The sequence below is a fragment of the Canis lupus genome, chromosome 29 (genome assembly GCF_011100685.1).
Source record: "Canis lupus familiaris isolate Mischka breed German Shepherd chromosome 29, alternate assembly UU_Cfam_GSD_1.0, whole genome shotgun sequence".
Taxonomy (NCBI): domain Eukaryota; kingdom Metazoa; phylum Chordata; class Mammalia; order Carnivora; family Canidae; genus Canis; species Canis lupus.
Genome location: NC_049250.1, coordinates 15,935,535 through 15,956,861, shown reverse-complemented (window position 1 = coordinate 15,956,861; position 21,327 = coordinate 15,935,535). Strand labels below are relative to the sequence as shown.

The window sequence follows — 21,327 nt, the reverse complement described above, 5'->3', positions numbered from 1 at the left end:
CTCTCTCTCTTTCTAATAAATAAATCTTTTTTTTTTTTTTTTTTAATAAGAGCCGGGTTGATAAACAGGGAAAAGCCATTTTAAAGAATTTGAATCAAGTTTTGTATGCCTGAGTATATTATCAAACACTGGTTAAAGAGTGTTAGATAATTTTTAAAAGTGTGTAAACAACTTTAGTTAACAACTTTATTTAATTAATAACTCTTTGTATGCCAGAGAACTGAATAAGAACACCTTGGTGTGAAGTTCCTGGGTTATCTTCATGCATGCTATAGCTATCTGTTATAGTCCTTATTACAACTTTGTGTCCAAATACTTTCCCATTTTCCAGGTGGAGGAAACTAAGGCTTTCAGAATGTAACTTGTATCAAGAGTCTGTGGTTAGGAAGGGTAGATCTCAGATTTGAATCTATGATGACATAACCCAAAGCCTCTGCTCCCCTGTTTCAATTTTTAGAGGATACTTAATTTGCAAGAGTTTCAGACTTGAGAATCCTTAACTTTAAGGAAATTAGATAAAAATAATTTTTATTTTTTTATAGTGCTAAAATGCACCTAACATAAAATTTGCCATTTTAACCATTTTTGAATGCACAATTCAATGACAGTAAATACATTCACAGTGTTATATAACCCATCACCACAATCCATTTCCAGAACTTTTTCATCATGCGACATAGAAACTGTGTACCCATTTAAACAGTAACTTGTTCCACTCTTTCCCCAGCTGGTGGTAACCTCTATTCCACTCTCTGTCTCTATGGAGAAAAAATATTTTTAAAAGATTTTATTTATCGGCATAGAGAGAGCACATGTGAGCACGAGCAGGGGGAGTGGCAGGCAGAGGGAGAGAGAGAAGCAGGCTCCCTGAGGAGCAGGGAGCCTGATATGGGGCTCCATCACAGGACCCTGGAACCACCCAAAGCCAGACACTTAACCGACTGAGCCACCCAGGTGCCCCTGGAGGAAAAGTTTTTAGTGAGAGTTTTGTTGATGTTAGATGATACATTAGGTTTTAAATTTCTTTATAGAATATTAATTATAAATACATTTATTTTGGAAAAGTTCCATGTACTTCAATGCAAATTAAAAGTTATTTTTGTCTTTTTAATTCTTTGTCTATTCTATTTTAAATAAAGCATTATAATTATATATGCTAAGTGCCAAAGCCTTCATGTTATCTTCATTTTATTAAATATAAACAATTGGTGTTAAGAGAAAGTAGCTCTTTTCTGAACCTTAGAAAACTTAGCTTTTATACATTGTTCTAGTTAGAGCTCCTTGAGGGTAGCATTAGTTGCAGTCAAGTCATCAAAATTGTGGCAAATCCAAAGTATGGCAATCTTTTTTGCCAACCTACATACATTTGTATTCTCCTAGCGGATGGTTGTCACATTGCATATGATTTGATTCAGGCTATTTTTTTAATGAACATAGTATGTAATTATTGCCCATTGTGTATTCCATAGTAATAGTTACTAGAGGTGCTCTATACTTTGGCCAGACCCTGGACTTTGGTCTTTTTTGTTTCATATACCCATGTGGTTATGAAAAATCCAAAGCTCAGGTTCACCCCCTCTAACCTACTTTGACCTTGAAATGAAAGTCAGCTTCAGTACTCTGCTTACCTTTGTGCATTCCTCCATTTACCTAGTTTTTGCCTGTGGATTCCTTATGTTCTTACAGCTCGTGGATTCATTTCAGTAGATATTTTCTATATTTTCCACTGTTTTCAGTTTTCAGTGGTAGGTTTGGTTCTCTGAATTAGTCCACCACTGGAAATAAAAGTGATCGAAGAGCCTTTAACAAGAGATTCGTTCATTCCACCTAATAAATAATATAATAGGAACATGGGTTTTGTTTTAGTTAGCCACTATTTATCTCAACAACTTCTTCCAAACCAGTGTCAGTTACAGAACTGGATGGAAGAAGTTTTAATATTAGCTGCTGTGTCTATTCTATTTCATCTTCTACAGGAACTAAATCAGCCTAGATTAGGGAGAGAGGAACCAAAATTTCTTTCTCTAGCTAGGTCTATAAGAAATTTTAAGCCCTGGGACACCTACCTGGGTGGTTCAGCAGTTAAAGCGCCTGCCTTAGGCTCAGGGCTCAGGGCGTGATCCTGGAGTCCTGGGATGAGTCCCTTATCAGGCTCCCTGCAGGGAGCCTGCTTCTCCCTCTGCCTGTGTCTCTGCCTCTCTGTGTGTGTCTCTCATGAATAAATAAATAAAATCTTAAAAAAAACAAAAACAAAAACAAACTTTAATCCCTAAAAGGGGATTTGGTTTGAGATTTGTTGAGCAATGGCTTTCTTGTCACTTGCTTTTTGTACTGTATTCAAAGATGTTTCTTGCTTCTTACTGGCTTTAACTTTACTGATATGTAAGAGGGAAAGGAATGTTATTTGCATATATGTGTGTGGGGGGAACAGACTGGGGGGTGCTATTTAATTTGAATGTTACCGATTGTGAAATTTGGCCTTTTGCCCTCCCAGTCCTCTCCTGCTTGTGAGCTTTAAGATTTGGTTTGGGTTTTAACCATCTTCTCTCATTTGGCAGTTTTACTATATCGTCTTGATTAATAGAGGATTACTCCCAAATCCCTCTCTCTAGCCCAATTCTCTTTCAAGGCCTTTATGAAACCTTTGAAGCATCTTGAATTTTCATTTTTCACAAATCCCTAAGGTAAATTCAATCTCCATAGGCCCCTCGGGTTTCGTATTAGTTTTCTAGGACTGTCATAACAGAGTATCACAAAGTGGATGGTTTAAGACAATAGAAATGTATTATTTCACAGTTCTGGAGGCTAGAATTCTAAGATTAAGGTGTTGGCAGGGCCAGGCTCTCTCTAAGACTTTAGGGAAGAATCTCTCCCCCACCTAGCTTTTGATATTGCTGGCAATCCTTGGCATTCCTTGGCTTGTAGATACATTACTCTAGTCTCCATCTTCATATGGCTTTCTCCCCCTGTGTGATTGTGTGTCTTTGTCCACGTTTTTCTCTTATTAAGAACACCAGTTTTTATTAGATTCAGAACTCACTCTAACCCAGTATGCCCTCATCTTAACTTAATTGCATGTGTAGAGAACCTGTTTCCAAATAAGGTCACATTCACAGGTATCCATGGTTAGAAATTCAACATATCTCTTGTGGGAACACAATTCAGTCCCATAACAACATGGTATATTTCGCCATTTATGTAGTTCTTTAATTTTTCTCAAAACTGCTTTATAGTTTCATTGTACAGATCTTGTTGCATGCATTCTGTTAAATTTTTCCCTAAGTATTTCAAGTTTGTGGATGCTGTTGGAAATAATATTTTTTAAATTTCATGTTCCAAACATTTTTCATAAATGTGTAGAAATACCATTGGTTTTATATATTGGTCTTATGTCTTGTGACCTTGCTAAATATTAGTTCTCATAGTTTTTTTTGTGTGGAGTCTTTAGGATTTTCTACCTTGTGGAGTCTTTAGGATTTTCTACCTACACAATCTGATTGTCGTGCAAATAAAGACAGATTTTCTTCTTTCTTTCCAGTTTGTATGCCTTATGTTTCTTTTTCTTGCCTTAATTAGTTGGCTGTAACTTTTAATACTATGTTAAAGTGGTAGAACAGACATCCTGCCTTGTTCATGATATTAGGGCAAAGCATTGTTTTTTATTGCTAAATATGATAATGGCCATAGATTTTTCATAGATCTTCTTGATTGGGTGAGGAAGTTTTTATTTATTCCTATTTTAGTAAGTATTTATCATAAATAGTATTGAATTTTTGTTAAATGCTTTTTCTTTGTCAATTGAAATAATTGATTTTTTTCTTTTTATTCTGTTAGTATGTTGAATTACATTTATTGTATTTTCAAACATTAAGCCAATTTTGGATTCTTGGGATAATTTATACTTAGTCATAATGTATTTCCTTTTTATATATTGTTGGATTTGATTTTCTAATATTTTCTTAAATACTCTTGTGTCCATATTTATGAGGGTTTTCATCTATAGTTTTCTTTTCTTATAATGTCTTTGCCTGATTTTAGTATCAGTTGATTTTTAGCAACTTTATTGTCATATACCTTGTAGTGATTTTTTGTTTTGCCTATTTGAAATTCATTGAGCTTCTTTAACATCTGGATTGGTAGTTCTTCTCAAATTTGGAAAATGTTTAGGTAATTTCCACTGATCTCTTTTTCTGTAGTGTTTAGTGTACTGTTAAGCTCAACTGTGAATTTTGCTATATAGATATTGTATTTATCAGCTTTAAGTAATCCATTTTTTAAAAAAGTTTTAATTTCTTTTTTCATTGTATGTTTCCCTTTAAATCTTTGAATATATTATAATAAGATTTTAGAATTTCTTTTCTACTAATCCCATCAACTTGACCATTTCCAGGTTTGTTTTTATTAACAATTTTTACCCCTTGGATCAGGTTACTTTTTCTTGTTTATTCTCATAATTTGTAATTTTATTTGTCATTCCTAAAAGAGTGTTGAGTTTTGATTTGGCAGGTGATTTAGTTAGTTTCTGATCAACCTGATCCTTTTCGGCATGTTATGAACTTTGTTAGTGTGGACCTAGAACAATGTTGTTTAATAGAATTTTCTGCCCTTCTCCTATGGTTGGCATTTCTGGGGTCTCTGTGTAATGTCCCAGGTATTTTGTGAGTGCTCTTTTGTGGTTGGTTGGGACTTGTGTCTCCCAACTCCCCTGTAGTAGTTCTTCCCTTGGTTGTTCTGGCCTCATGGAATCTCATACTACACGTAACTAGCTTAGTATTTAGCCAAAAGACTCAAGGAGAGACCCACTTTTGGAATTTTGGGGCTCATTTTCTTCACACTTTAACTCTCTGGTAATCTGTCCTGCAAATTTCAAGTGCCTTAGCCTCCCTGAACTCCAGTCTCTGATTCAATAATAGTACCGTGAAATTCTGGAATTGGCAGAGAAGGTCGGTTGTTCTAGCCTGTTTCACAACTGCCCTGACAGAGACTTGTTTGAGACAGCTCTTCTCAATTTACATGGCTCAGTTTGTAGAAAGTACATAGATAGTAATATTGAGTCAAATTCTGTTTTCCACAGATTTATTGCTTGTTGGTCTTATTTCCACCTCTGTAATTTCACAGAATAAAGCTTAACTCCTTAGATTATTTTATCTCATAGCTGTTTAACACCTGTTCTGTCCCTCTTTTTATTTCTTTACCTAAAGTACCTCAACTTATAATACTATTATCCCTTATGTATATTATTCTTTTTTTAAATGTATATTATTGTTATCTGCATCTTAAAATGCCATGTATGTATACATCTTCCAGTGTGATATTTAGAACTGAATGCAGTTTTTTAAATGTGGCCTCTATTGAGAAGAGTGGAACATCCTTGATCTGGATACTTACCTTTCATTGGCTCCTAAGATTGCCTTTAATTACTGCCTCTTATTAACCTAGAGATTAAACATCCTGACCTTTTTAAAGTTATTTTTAATTAAACATAGTGGTTTATCCTTTGCATTTTATATGCATTTGTCTGATCTGCACCCCAGGACAGATGCACAGTTCTCTTAGTTATCTCTAGAATTCTTCCACTAGTTTGGTATCACATACTTAATCTCTGGGTATGTTTGTTTAGTCAGCTAGGAGTCTGCTTTACCGTAGTATGGGGCTCACATTGTTCTGTTTTGTTTAAGGTTGCCACCAGAGACTTTGTGTGCAGCTCTGCCTAAAGTAACATGTCCTGTGTTTGTGACATTCTCCTGGTCTAATAATATACTTGTAGTCTTATACTTACAGAATGCACACTCAATAATCCTTTTTTAAGCTCCCACTCTGCAGATCTATGCTACTGTTTTTTCCTTCTAAAAATTGTGATTACTTTCACCTTCCCATAATTTCTGATATATTATGAACAATGGATCAATAAGCAAATCTTTGTTATTTTAATGTCATAAGATAGTTGTAGCAGAATTTATTTATTTATTTTTAAAGATTTTATTTATTTATTCATGAGAGACACAGAGAGAGAGAGAGAGGGGCAGAGACACAGGCAGAGGGAGAAGCAGGCTCCATGCAGGGAGCCCGACGTGGGACTTGATCCCAGGTCTCCAGGATCACGCCCTGGACTGAAGGCAGCACTAAACTGCTGAGCCACCGGGGCTGCCCTGTAACAGAATTTAAATTTTGTTTGTAAAGTGGTAAGGTGGTTTTACTCTTTCCTCTGTACTAGGATTATTGTGCCTGCTGCCATCAACTACTGAGATTCTGTATAACAAAAAAACTTGATTCAGAGCTCTAAATCAGTATGACAACAAAGGTTTTAATTGGTAGAATTCCCATGTTGCTATGGTTTTAGAATATTTTTTGTTAGTTATTGATACTTTGTATTTTTTGTTTCATATCTCTTGAAATTCATAGTATTTGAAGAATATGAAGCCCTGATATGTGGATTTCAGTAAAAGAAATGAAAAAAAAAACCCACTTTGCTATATTCCTTGTGATTAAAATTGGCTGGAATTCAAAATGATAAAAGCACAATTGGAGGTTTTGACTATAGTGTTCACATTTTTCTATTGTAAATTTGGTTATACTTTTCCACAGACACAACATTTGTATAAAGAACTCTGGGATAGGCTATTTCCGTCCTGAGAATCCAAAATTATAGACACTGATGTCAATGCAGATGAGGTTAGCCTAATTTGGTCAAGGGAAGGACATGCTGCCTCTCTATATGGATAGCTAAAGGCCATTGCCAAGATTGACAGGTGTCCTGTGGGTGGCAGAGAGCCCCAGGGATAAAATTTGTACTTGGATTACTTCTCTAAAACACCACGATCAAAGTCATGTCTTTTCTTCCTATTGATCACAGTTTTTAGTGAGGTCTGCTTGTAATACTTTAATTTTTCAGATAATTAGTTTTGTTAGCCCCAGAAAGGGTAAAATTTTATACCTTCTTCTTAAAGTATCAAATTCTATTTTTGGAAGCTTAATTGTATCCTGTGCATTAGTTTTTCTAATATAGTCTGTTCTTTTTGTTACTCTGCCATGTTTCACTAGGCAGAGGTGAGAAAAGTTCATGTAAAAGGATATACTTGTTATTAGTGTAAGAGATGCAACTATTTGCTTATGGAATAATAAGTTACATGATCAGACTAGAAAGATTAAGTTTTAGGAGAATTTTCTATGAAATAAACATAATGTAAAGGAGTATTCATACTAATTTGATAACAGCTTTTGCTTTTATTTCATCTTACTGAAATATTTTTATTTTTAATAATAAATTCCTTTAATGGGAGTGCTTGTAACTTATACATATAAGTTAGTAGTAGGTATTTCATATCTCAAAATAAGAAAAAAATTTAAAGCTATTAGGTCCATGCCATGAAGAAAGGTAAGTGTATTGTTTTAAGAAAAAAATTGCATTGCCTGAGATTTTTGTAAGATTTGAGTGATGTGCATGCATCACTAGCAATGAAGGTTCTTTGGGTTTTTTAAGGTAAAAATTCAATAGCTGTTTCTATTCAAATAGAGAATTTTCTAACCTGGGAAGAATTGTGTCTTGATTATCTCTGCATTTCACTGTCAGATATAGAGTAGAAATTTAAGAAGAGGATGCTAGGGAAACCACCTTAGGGAGCCAGCCTATTCACTAGTTTGAAAAATGAAAGCCAAGACCATCACTCTCCTAGGGCTCAGAAAATGTTTCTGAGGGCGCTGCACAAGCATAGCACCAATTCCCTTTATGGACCATTGTGATTTCAGTTAAGTCTATTGTTGGGTTGAAGCTGGAGTGATTAGATCAGTATCATTCTTAAGTCTTAAATATTTAATTCTGATTTGGCTAACATTTATTGGGAGCTTACAAGAGCAAGGTATTCTTGTATAGATGTTACCTAAATCCTGTGAAGGGGAGGAAAATAAGACCCAGCAAAGTGGTGACTTGCCCAGGGTCACTCAGCTCTTGTCAATAAAGCTGGGGAATAAACCCAAGCTCTTGTCTCTAAACCCAATAGAGTTTTGAGGTGGTGGGAATAAACTCGACAGAAATTCACTTAAATGATTTCAGGACTCCCTTTCTTATGACCTTTTTCCCCCTAATTCTTTGTCTTAATTCTGATTCTTTTCTTTTTATCCTGGTCAGTCCTTCCTTTTTAGACTAACTGAAAGTACAGATTCTTGAGCTCACCTTTAATCAAAAATACTTTTATAAAAATATTTAAGTACTGTACCGAAAACAGCAATCTTGTAGTTGATTCTCAAAATTTGACTCTTTAAGCAGCTGAGTGAAAAGGTGGTGTGAAAATGAGTAATCGTGGGCTGAGCATCATGGTAAGGGGCTAATTTGGCATGTGCAGCATGGGCCAGAGCAGCAGGTAATGACCTCAAGCCGTGTCAGCTGCTGGCCCAGGCTCCACGACCCCCTCCCCAAGATTCTGCTGCTCTGTCCTGTTCCTGGAACCTTACTAGATATACATAGAATAATGAAAGATCTGATAATCTCACATCACACCTGGTTTCCTGACAAGAGAGTCTTCTCCATTTGTGCAAGGATTGCATCACAGCTTGTTACTTCAGCAGCAAGAGGAGATATCCATAATGTATAAGGTAGAGTGAGAAATTTATGGCCATGTGTTATGAACGGTTTCAATTTAGGAAAATTTTGATTTAGATCTGCTAATTTAATTTATGCTTCATTTTGACAGGTCTAGAATTAACTTTTCTTTTAAATAAACCCTGTGTACCGAGGATTGGATCATGAAAATAGCATCAACATTACTATTTGACCTGTTTGGGCTGTTTCAAATATTTTAGAACCACCCTTTGTGTACTGTTGCTATGCAGATGCTGTTATCTTGTCGTGACAGTCCTGTCATGTCCTGAGTATTTCTCCAGCCAGCTCCCTCTCTTCATCTCCACCATCCAGGGCGGGCTCATCGCCTCCCTCCTGGACCTCTGTGGTGGCCACTTAACTGCTTGTCCAACTCCTGCTCCACACAGCTAGCCTTGACCAAAACCTGCTAAAGCTCTTTAGGTTGGGAGTAGCTTTTAGGATGAAGGTAAAACACCTTTCCACGGACTCCACTTTTGACTCACCCTGCTCTCCAGCCTCCCCTGTTCCTCCTGTCTCCTCTCACCATGCTTTGTTTCATAGCTCCTTGGCCACCGTGTGTTGCGTCTGCACAGATCGTTCTTCCTGTCCTCTTCATGTGCTTGCCTCTTCGTTTTGGCTCAGGGACATTTCAGGAACTGTGGGAAGAAGTCTGTCTCCTCTTAGGTCACATCCAGACTGTGTTGGCAGTTCTTTCCTCCACCTACTGTACTTGTTCCAGTTGCAGATTTTATATTTATGTTTGTTCATAGACTTTGATTAAAGTAGATGCTGACTAAACTGTAAGCTTCACAAGGGCAGGAGCCATTTCTGGTTTTACTGGGTGATTATGCCCCTGTCATCTAGCACAGGGCCTGTACATAGAAGTGTAATAAATACTTGCAGAATACTTGAACGAAAGTTTCATCAAAGGCTTTCTCAGCAGTAGTACCTGCAGCCTGCTGGCTGTTATGAGGTCATGAAGGTGGAAGAATGTAGGCACACTTTGCTATTAGCTCACTCACCAGCCAAGGGAGGAAGGTGATATGTACCAAAAATATTGTAATATAAACTAGGTGACAATTAGGACTTATAATATACTATTAATTGTCTGAAAATGCACCGCTAGACTGGCCTATGTCAATAAACCTAAAATGAATGAATTACGATGTTAAACAGGGCATACGATATTTATAAAAGACTCTTAACATTCATAAAATAATCCTAGCTCTAAAAGAAAAAAGTTGAACAAATTTGGTGTTAAAAGCTGAAAAGATAGAATAAAATGCAGTAATATTTTGAAGTGCCAGGACATTATACCTGTGAAGCTGGTCTGTGTGAAAGAAATGAGAAGTTTTGTGTATTGCTAAACGTTTTTTGAAAGTTATGTCAAAGCCCTCTGTTAGTATTATGACGTAGAAGTGTTTGGGGCTAGCCTGAGACCCCTTTAGGTATATTTTGTGAGACTGTTAGGTCAGCCCTCACAAAGGTTTTTTTCTTTCCTCTTCCAACATTACTGAGGCCAGTCTCCCCCAACCCTGGGGTCGTGGCATTAAGCAGGCGCTGGGCAGGAAGGCCGGCTGGCAGCGCATTCTCGGAGGAGTCAGGTGACCCGTTTGGAAGGCAGCTGCCCGAGGTTCAGGGCAGTCAGTTCTCCCCTCGCTTCTGCCTCGGGACAGCTGGCTGTTGTCAAACTCAGAACAAGTCTTCCTTGCTTATTGCCTGCTGGGAGAGGGGGGAGATTATGCAGTGGGCTTTTGATTGTTCCAATGGGAATTACATTGATCTGGTGTCTGGCCGTGGTTCTTCTCAAGTGGATCGCCTCTAAGGTAGGCCATCTTTATTTTTAGGAGAGTGAAATTAATCATCAGTGTATATATTTGGTTGGGGTCGAATTGCTAGGAGTTTCTTCTTTTGCTTCAGTTTTTATTTCTCTGATTAAAAGAGCTATGAATTTTACCTGTCAGCTGAAAAGCTTAACTGTAGTTAAGCGTGTGATTTTTATGCTTCTCCCACCTTTTCCTTCTTTCAGGGGCTTTTTTAGGGTATCATTCCTCATTATCGAAGTAGCTTCCCTCATACCATTCCCTTAAAGAAGTGATATGATTAAAGAAATACACCTTTTAAGATGAAATAATTATTAATTTATACTTTTGGTGTACATATTTTAGATATTCTTTTTGGAAATAATTTACTAATACTTATATGTTGAATGTGTAGTTGTTGAGAATTTTTCAACAGTTATGAACTTTTAAAAAACTAAAAACTACCCTCTATTCTCTGTTAAAGTATTGCTGCTACTAAAAAGTATACCTTACTTATGTTGGGAAAAGTGAGATTATTACATATTTGTTGTTTTTGAACTTGCATTCTGAGTGTCAGGCTTGAGAAATGCTGGCTAGAATGCTAGCCTAGCCATTTGCCATCTGGACAAAAGTCTAAAACTAAAGTAGGAAATAGTTAAGATGGTACCAGTGAAATTATTTTTTTCTATACTTGTATAAAAATGATTATATCTTTCATCTATGATGCAACTTTGTATTAAGAAATTGAAGACTATTAACTTAAAATTTGTAAGGCCATTGGTATTTGCTAAGTAACCCAAAGCATGGAATTCCATAAAGTTAAATTTCTTTTTCAAGCAAGATTTTTAATCCTTGTACGTAATTTTTCACATAATGTTTTAGGTGTCATTGACCTTGACTTGAAGTTGTCTTGATTTCTTAGTATGATTGAAGAAATCTCTTAAAGAAAGATAGTGTACTCAAATTTTTTAGATCTTTGCGTTTTGTAAGAAGCAATTTTGTTGTGCTGACAGCTCTTTACTCCTCTACTCATTGTTTTTAAAAGATTAGCTCACTAGGTTATTGAAGGAAAGTCAAGTTAATATTAATGCATTGAGTTGTGGATGGTTTCAGAGACTTTGACTTTTTTCCTAGCCAGCAAAAAAAAAAAAAAAAAAAGTTTTGATTTTCTTTCTTTCTTTCTTTCTTTCTTTCTTTCTTTCTTTCTTTTTCTTTCTTTCTTTCTTTCTTTCTTTCTTTCTTTCTTTCTTTCTTTCTTTCTTTCTTCTTTTTTTTTTAAAGAGAGAATGCTTGTAGGAGTGGTGGTGGTGGTGGTTGTAGAAGCAGAGAGAGAGAATCTTAAGCAGGCTCTGTGCCCAGTGCAGAGCCCGACATGGGGCTTGAACTCACAACCCTGAGATCATGACCTGAGCTGAAATCAAGAGTCAGATGCTTAACCAACTGAGCCACCCAGGTGCTCCCCAAAATTAAGTTTCAAAACGAAAAGAACATTGATATTTTATTTTGCAGTATTTTTGAAAAAATATACTGTTTGCATAGGCAAGAAGAATGGAAGGATACTACTATTCCTGTGGATCAATGCAGTGTTTTAATAGACAAACACTAGCATGTTTTTCTAGCATTTGTAAAATGAATATACTCTGAAAGAGCTCATTTTACTACATCAGAGAAAACTGCTTTTAAAACTTTGGCTGCACTTCTGTCTTTTGTAGTCTGTTTCTGTTGTTTGATAATGTTACCAGAAAATTTATTTAGTGCTACTGTGGTTAAGCCCTTTGACCATCAGTTTACTAATCCATAAAATGGGGCCAACAAAACCTATCTTACAAAGGTCTTGTATGGGTTAAGTGAGATTTTATATGAAAGCACCTGTAACATTTTCTGACACAAAGTAGGAATTAAGCAAGTGTTACTTAATATATTATTATTTTTCCCATGTAAGGGAAATAAGCATGCTTTTGCATAATCATTTTAGTGGAGAACTTGAACAAGATAAAAACAGTGGCACTTAAAATATCTTTGCTCAGTTTTTTAAAATGCTTGTCTTTAAAAGTTTTGTATTAACTAATACTGGAACAACTTTGACACCTTTTGTCATTCGCTTCTGTGGAAGAGTGATTCAGGGTGAGTGAGTGTCTGACCAGGGCACTGTGAAGTCCCGTTAATGTAGCAGTGGATCCTTTGGAACCTTGTTTATGCTGCTGTCAGTTTCTGATTGGCTCAGCCTCACCCATGTTTTGACCTATGCTAGTTTGCTTTCCAAGCTATTCCCAGGATGGCTAAATTAGAAGAGTCACGAGTAGAAGCTTCTCAGTTATTTCCATTCACTGGTGAGGTGAGGTGGGAATGTGGATGAGAGCACAAAGTGTTTTGGGACTGACAGCAACACAGGATTTTAATTAAATTTGTTTTACTATTTTTATTAAGAAGAGGATTTTACTAGTATGGTATATGGCTTTTAAATGGTAATCTTTAAAAAAGATGTGTTAAGTCTGTGCTGTAGCGTTGGGGTATAAAGCACATATAACTTTTGTTTAGAGTAATTCCAGCATTTAAACCAAATTTTTATTGTTACAATTCACAATTTGTAGTGTATTTTTCCAAAATGAGTTACTTCAGATTATTCCACCTCAGTTGCTTAGTGAGAGAATATAGTAATACTCATTTTAATCTTGGTTTGTGAGGAGATAAATGAACGAAGCATCACTCAGGATATATCACTCAGGGTTCAGATAGATCAGTTTTAAAGTCCATCCCTTAAAAAAAATCATCTCATTTGGATTTATTTTATAGTCATGTCTTGTGGTTTAGTGTAGCTTTTAAACTATTTGTGGACCAGACTTACTTAAATTAGTAATGAATAGAATAACTTGAATAAGTTGTACTTCACTAAGTAATTTGATATATTTAAAATTCTACTCTTTTGCCAGGTTTTTATTATGATTAATATAGATCCTATCATTTTTATATCTAAATTAATGCCTCTGTAAATAAGTCTTAAGGGATTACCTTAAAATTATTTTAGTAGGTCATAGTTCTAATCTAGATTATGTTCATTAACTAGTTTTTTACTTCTATTATTTTATTTAACAGAGCTGATACTAGTCTTTCTCAGTCCTTAATATGTGAAGTGATAAATGAAATTTTTACATTCCTAATTAGTGGCTTTTTAGTAAATCGTCATCCTACATTAAAAAAATAATGTCAATCACTCTCTTAAAGATGCCTGTTAGAGATGACAAGTTACAGTTCATTTTCATAACCTATTTATTCAAGTTGTTATTGCACACTAGCAGGTTGATAGGTATTGACCATGATGAGCTATTATATAGTGGTATCTGTAGCTTCATTACTATGTCTTGGCTGACAGAAATACTTATTTCCATATATATGCTCTTCAGGGTCCTAGGTTCTCCTCTAATATGGTAGTATTAAGGGGAGACTTGTAATCTAATAAACTAAATATTTTTGAGGAGATCAGACAGGTGTGAGAGGTGCCTTTTATTTATTTTTTTTTAAGATTTTTTATTTATTCATTCAGAGAGAGAGAGACAGAGAGGCAGAGACAGGCAGAGGGAGAAACAGGCTCCATGCAGGGAGCCCGATGTGGGACTCCATCCCTGGTCTCCAGGATCACACCCCAGGCTGCAGGCGGCGCTAAACCGCTGCTCCACTGGTGCTGCCCGAGAGGTGCCTTTTAATACCAAGTGATTACAGGGGCTGTTTGCTCCAAAATAAATAGTTTACCCTGAAATTATTTTAGTTTACACTGCAGTAGGCTTTCTTAGGATAGATATTTTGTTGGTAGAAGACACTTAAAGTGTGATGCTGCCAGGAATGTATTCTGTATGATTTAGTCCCTTGGGATTTGATATCATGCTTTTCTTTATAGATTTCTTTGTAGTGGATTATTTTACTTTTTAATTTGAATTTGGTCTATTTTGTGACTAGATAATAACTACACATACTACAAAATTCAATGGATAAACATTGAAAAGTCCTTCTCATATCTCTGTGTCCCTCAGGCTCTGTGAAGACAACCAGGGTTGAAATTAAGAATTTTATTTTTGTTTGGAACTTCTGTTCCTTTTACATTTCTTGAACTGTTGTTTTCTGTTTTTGTAAGGATACATGAAATCATGTAAGAACTTAATTACATGATAAGCATTAAGGAGATAATAACAGTGATTTGGGGAGCTATATAGCAAAGTACATTCGATTAAGGTTTCAAATAAAGTAAATTTCTTTATAGTGATAGTAAAAAAATTATTTTTCATTGAGATGTCTAGGTGTGTGTTGAAGAATTATAAATCTCATGCCAGTTTTTCAAGGGAAGATCATTAATCAGATATATAAAAATATCTCGTTGCTTTTAATGATTCTTTTGTTAATGAAGTTGAGCATCTTGTCTTGTGTTTATAGGCTTATTTCTTTTTCTGTAAATAGTATGTTTATGTCCTACCTGTTTTTCTACATTATTATTCATCATTTTCTGATTGATTTGTAAAGCACTTCTTGTTCCTTTCATTATTAGATAGGGTAGGGGGAAATCTGCCTATTATCATGTCTGTTGAACTAATTTGATCCATTTTTCATGACTTTTCCACAGGTTTTATAGAACAGTTAGAAAAACCTAATAGGAAGTTTGGTTTGAAGAGATGACATTTCATCTAGAACCCAAGAGATAAGAAGGGAACCGTGATGCAGTGATCCTGGACATGGAAGCAGCAAGTATAAAGCTGCACCTAGGGTACAGTTGAGGAACAGCAAGGAGACCAGTGTGGCTGAGTTGTGGTGGTGAGGAGAGAGTGGGAGAACAAGAAGACTGAGACGTAGGCAGATCATTGAGGCCTTTGGAAATCAGAGCTTGGTATTGGACCTTACTTAGTCCAAGTGTGTGGAGAGCCATTGGAGGATTTTGAGCAGGAACCGAATTGTTCACTCTTGCCTTGATGTGAAGAGTGGACTGGGGGCCCAGAGATGCCTCAGGAAAATCAGTCAGCAGCCCACTGCAAGAGTCCAGGTTAGACATGATACTAGTCCAGGTTAGTCCTGAGACAGAAGGAAGAAGTGGAGATAAAGCACGAGAGAGGAGTATGACCGGGAGAGTGGGCAGAGCTCACGGAGGGGATTTCAGCTCTGCAAATGTTGTTTTAGGGTGTATATTTTAAATTTGTAGTATTTGTTATTTTTATAATAGCTTTATTGAAATACAATTCACATACCATACAATTCATCCACTTAAAAAGTACAATTCAGTAATTTTTAGTGTACTCACAGAGCCGTGTGGTCATTGCCACAGGTAATTTGAGAACATTTCCGTCACTGTAGAGAGAAACATGGTACTGTGAGCATTCACTCCCCACCTTGCGCCAGCTCTCCCAGCTCTAGAGAAGCACCAGTCTACTTTCTGCCTCTGGATTTGCCTGTTTGGGACATTTCATATCAGGGGGACCATACACTGCGTGGTCCTTTGTGACTGGCTCTTTTCACTCAACACGCTGTTCTTGGGGATTAGCCGTGTTGTAGCTCATATCAGTACTGTGTACCTTCCTACCTGTCTGAATAGTGCTTGCTGTGTGGATATAGTACATTTTGTTAATATAGTCGTTTTTTGCTGGATATTTGGGTTGTCTTTATTTGGAGTGTTATGGATAATGTTGCAAGATACATTTTTATATGTTTACTTTTAAACACAGAGTGTATTTTAAAATCTCTCAGGGGCACCCTGTTTTTTGTCTTACAGATTTAGTATCACCTCAGATCTTTTTAAGTATACTAATTATATTTTAAAAAATTCTCTTATTTCTTGCTAGCGTCTGGGCCATTTGGTTTTTCATTTTGTTCCATTTATTTCTAGTTTGATGCGTTTCTTCAAATGATGATTCCTGTTTCCTTATTCATTCATGCTTAAATTAAGGAAATGGTAAATAGTTGGACCATGTCTCCTCTTCACTTCTGTCTACTTCTGCAGAAGGTCTCTCCCCAAGTGAGCTTGTCTGACTCTGACATTAACTTTCTATTTACTGCACGTTCCTTACTCTCTGTACCCACTCTTATGGCATTGCTTAATCATAATTGTCTTCCTCATAACTAGAGATTTTAAAAGCAGAAGTCATATCTGCTCTTAAAAAATTTCTCAAAATTTCCTTTGGTATATCCATCTTCCGCACAGTGCTTTACAAAGAATAAATAATAAATGTTTGTTAAATTTCATATCACATTTAATTAGCATGTGTTAAAAATGTGTGTATTTTTTTTTCTAGAGGCGTGGAGCTATTTCCTATGACAGTTCTGACCAGACTGCGTTGTACATTCGTATGCTAGGTAAGCAGTATTTATTTTGTACCAAAATCCATTAATTTTATTATCACATAGTCTTAACTTGGGATTGAGATCATTTTCATTCGGTTGCTCTTCATCACTGTTTGCAATAGGAAATAATCAATAATTTTGAAATTAGAAGTCTTGAAACCAATATTGAATGTAATATGAATAAAGATAGGTATTTTAGAGTAATTGAGAAATCTCCAGCTTGATAACTGGGACTCTGTCATAAGTGTACAATTTTAAATTGAATTCTGAGTATTCTTCATAAAAATAATTTTAGACTTGTAGAGTTGATAAAATACTAAAAAGATGTCCATGCTAGCATAGAGAAGGATGAAGTCACAAAATACCTGACCATATAGTCCTGTCACTGGATGTATTAATTGCTCTCACTTGTCTGGCAAGGAGGACCGTTTGTCATCTTCCAGTCTCAGTTCTTAAATTTTTCACGTATTATTCAAGTCCATAAGGTAAAATGAATTTAGATTGTGTATACATGTATAATTTTCTTTCTCTTCTCCCTCTCTTTGCCAGATTTCTCTCCTCATCACGTACTCCTCAATCCCTTGAACTTTAAATCATACTATTAAAGATGTACAATTAAGATTCCAATAGGCAGATTTACTTCTCTTTTCTTAAAGGAGTCTTCTGTGACTTCTTTCATGCTCGGAATTCCTCCCTCAACTTCTAAGATATTGAGCCATCCATAGTCTTCACCTTTCTCTGGGTGTTTAGTTTGTTTTTGCCTCTTTGACTAATTCTTATTCATCTTCTTAAGCCCAAGTGTTCTCCTGTGCCCCATTTTTGCTCTTCTTCCTTTCTTCCCTCTTTAATTTACCTTGTGTGTCTGTCTCAGCTCCATTCTACTTTGGTACAATTTTTTCCCCAATAGGGTGTGGTCTTTTCCTCTTTTTTTTTTTTTTTTTTTTGGTGGAGGATGCGGGCATCGAGGTCTTTTCCTCTTTACTGTCTATGTCTCTCTCCACAAACATATTTGAGATTCTGCTCTCCTGAAAACAGAACTTTATTTTTTTGTAAATTTATTTTTTATTGGTGTGCAATTTGCCAACATATAAAATAACACCCAGTGCTCATCCCATCAAGTGCCCCCCTCAGTGCCCGTCACCCAGTTACCCCCACCCCCCGCCCACCTTCCCTTCCCCCACCCCTAGTTCGTTTCCCAGAGTTAGGAGTCTCTAATGTCTGTCTCCCTTTCTGATATTTCCCACTCATTTTTTCTCCTTTCCCCTTTATTCCCTGTCACTATTTTTTATATTCCCCAAATGAATGAGACCATATAATGTTTGTCCTTCTCCAGTTGACTTATTTCACTCAGCATAATACCCTCCAGTTCCATCCATGTCGAAGCAAATGGTGGGTATTTGTCGTTTCTAATGGCTGAGTAATATTCCATTATATACATAAACCACATCATCTTTATCCATTCATCTTTCGATGGACACCGAGGCTCCTTCCACAGTTTAGCTATTGTGGACATTGCTGCTATAAACACTGGAGTGCAGGTGTCCCTGGTGTTTCATTGCATTTGTATCTTTGGGGTAAATCCCCAGCAGTGCAATTGCTGGGTCATAGGGCAGATCTATTTTTAACTCTTTGAGGAACCTCCACACAGTTTTCCAGAGTGGCTGCACCAGTTCACATTCCCACCAAGAGTACAGGAGGGTTTCCCTTTCTCCACATCCTCTCCAATGTTTGTGGTTTCCTGCCTTGTTAATTTTCCCCATTCTCACTGGTCTGAAGTGGCATCTCATTGTGGTTTTGATTTGTATTTCCCTGATGGCAAGTGATGCGGAGCATTTTCTCATGTGCTTGTGAAAACAGAACTTTAAACTCATATATTTTTTTAACTCTATAGAACATCTCCATATAAATGTATTATGGGCACCTCACATTTAATCAAGCAGAGGCACATAGGTAGAGGCAGGGAGGCAAGCTAAGAAGCGAATACAGGAACAAAACTTATGTGTTCCCAAGGCTCTTCATTTTTCAGTCTTTTGCCATCTCAGAGCACATAACTCTCCATTCTTCTGGTTGTCAGATCAGAAACTTACAGATCTTTTTGATTCTTATTTTTGGTCTACTCCATGTTTGCTTCATCAGCACATTCTCTTGGCTGATATCCAGAATTTCACCACCCTCATGCTGTTACTACCAAGATCTAAGCCACGGTTATTTTTTTGTTGTTGTTGTTAATTTATTTGTTAATTATAGTCGCATTGTTGTACATTAGATCTCCAGAACTTATCCTGCATAACTGACACTTGTTTCCCCTTGAACTTCGTCCCATGTCTGCCCCCCACCAAGCCATAGTTATTGTTTCATTTCTTGCACTCGCTTCTTAGCTACCTAAGAAGCTACCTACCTGCCTCTGCTTGATTAGTCTATGTGGCCAAAGTGAACCTTTTGAAACATAAGTTAAATCAATCTCACTCCTCCATTCAGAATCTTTTGATGGTTTTCTGTCTTAGATGAATGGCCAGAGCTATCATGATGGTCCACGAAGGTCCATCATCAAGTGGCCCTCTCTGACCTTACTTCTCCCTCACCTCACTCTAGCCATACTGGCCTCTGCTTGAAGTTGAGCATGCCTAGCATGCCCTCTATCTCAGGGTATTTTATTGGTTCTTTCTTTTGCCCGGAAACCTCTTCCTCTAGATAGCCACATGGCTCACTGCCTCACTTCTTTCAGGCCTCTGCTCAGATGCCTCCTTTTCAGTAAAGTCTTCTCTGACCATGCTACTGCGTCTGTCCTCCTCTACTTCTCCCCCACCCATTCCTCTTTGCTTGCTTTAATTATCTCCTGGTTACTTATTACCATCTTCCATAGAATGAATTCTTTTTAAGATTTTGTTTATTTGACAGAGCACAAGCAGGGGGGAGCAGCAGAGGAAGAGGGAGAAGCAGGCTCCCAACTGAGCAGGGAGCCCAGGATCATGATCTGGGCTGAAGACAGATGCTTAACTGACTGAGCCACCCAGGCCTCCTCCATAGAATGAAATTCTTATTTGTATATTATTTGTCTCCATGAAATGATAAGCTTCGTGCAGACAGGGACTTTATGTGTCTTGTTCATTGCTGTATTTGCAGTGCCTGATGTGTAGTGGGTGTTCAGTAAGAATTTGTTGCAGGGAAAAGGAAACCCCACATGAGAGAGTTGATAAATCATTGTGGAATGACACCATGAAGGAGATGATGGCTTGCCTTAGAGAAACAAAATGTGAGCAAGAAGGCCTTGCAGAATTCAGGGGCACAGGGGCAGGGACTGAAGACCTAAAGGTTATGAACTTGGAGGCTCTGAGAGTATAGTGGGGAAAGTGCTGTCTTTGGAGTCCAAAGAGCTAGGTTTAAATCCTGACTCACCCTTTACACTAGCTTCGTGGCACAGGCAGGCTACTTAACTTCTCAAAGTCTCTGATTCTTCATCTGTAAAATGGGGACTAAGATTCCTACCTCTCAGAGTTGCTTAGAGAGTTAAATAAAATAGTGCCTATAAGACACAAAAAGAATGTCTAGTACATGGTTATGGTGGTTATTTTGTTGTGTAGAGAAGTGATCTGAAAGTCATATGAATACATGTAGAAACAATACTGAGCTTATAAAGGCCAAAGTTTAAGACCCAACTGAAGGCCGTGTGTGTGTGTGTGTGTGTGTGTGTGTATACACACCCCCACACACACCCACACACACACAAAATCAGTGAGAAAAGAGAAGATCAATCAAATTGAACATTTAAGGCACAATCTTTTAACATTTTATTTTTCTGTACATTTATAAACATTTTTTTAATTTTTTATATATTTTTAAAAAATATTTATTTATTTATGATAGCCAGAGAGAGAGAGAGAGAAAGAGAGAGAGGCAGAGACACAGGCAGAGGGAGAAGCAGGCTCCATGCACCGGGAGATTCGATCGTGGGATTCGATCGTGGGTCTCCAGGATCGCGCCCTGGGCCAAAGGCAGGCGCCAAACCGCTGCGCCACCCAGGGATCCCACGTTTATAAAATTGTGCTTGAGAATGGGTCATGTAATTTCTTTCATATTTCTGACAGTATGGTGCTAGGCACAGGGTAGACCCTTAATATCTTCCTCTCTGGATTTTAGTTTTGTGCTGAGGATTTTTTTTAACTAAATGTGAATATTAGATATTAGGTTGGAGGAACACCTGGGTGGCTCAGTGGTTAAGCATCTGCTTTTGGCTCAGGTTGTGATCTGGAGGTCCTGGGATTGAGTCCCACATTGGGCTCCCCACAGGAAGTCTGCTCCTCCGTCAGCCTATGTCTCTGCCTCTCTCTCTGTGTCTCTCATTTTTTTTTCTCTTAAAAAAAAAAGATATTAGTTTGGATTGTCATATATTTGTCATGTTTCTGAATGCTAACTTTAAAAGTTAGATTGTAATTATTGTTATTATTATTATTATTATTATTGTAGAGGTAGATTTAAAAAAAGCTTATCTAGCCTAACAATTCAGTACTGAAAATTTATAAATCCCTTCAAATAAATTAGCTCTTAACTACTTATTCCATATATATCATTAGTGAACCAGTACTTATGAGTATGATACCATTAAACCTTCATTGCTTATGGGAGCTTCTTCCCAAA

General features: G+C 36.9%; 1 protein-coding gene and 1 long non-coding RNA gene across 7 annotated transcripts in view; one reads left to right on the top strand and one right to left on the bottom strand.

The window, feature by feature from the left end:
- Positions 1-9,425, bottom strand: part of LOC119866706 — a 46,307-nt gene extending 36,882 nt beyond the window's left edge. For 2 of the 5 annotated variants that reach the window (XR_005381034.1, XR_005381033.1), the window contains exons 1-2: positions 8,214-8,415; positions 1,629-1,775 (exon numbers count right to left, since the gene is read on the bottom strand). This is a non-coding gene — a long non-coding RNA (uncharacterized LOC119866706). Of the gene's footprint in view, positions 1-1,628; positions 1,828-8,170; positions 8,416-9,078 lie in introns of those variants that run through there. The other 3 variants (XR_005381037.1, XR_005381036.1, XR_005381035.1) reach the window with 3 other exon arrangements.
- Positions 1-21,327, top strand: part of PDE7A (phosphodiesterase 7A) — a 116,063-nt gene that overhangs the window by 37,724 nt on the left and 57,012 nt on the right. The window contains exons 1-2 of one of the 2 annotated variants that reach the window (XM_038579401.1): positions 10,219-10,401; positions 16,644-16,704. In XM_038579401.1, coding sequence (XP_038435329.1) covers positions 10,342-10,401; positions 16,644-16,704 — 121 coding nt within the window. In that variant the 5' untranslated portion in view covers positions 10,219-10,341. Of the gene's footprint in view, positions 1-10,218; positions 10,402-16,643; positions 16,705-21,327 lie in introns of those variants that run through there. The other variant, XM_038579400.1, reaches the window with a different exon arrangement.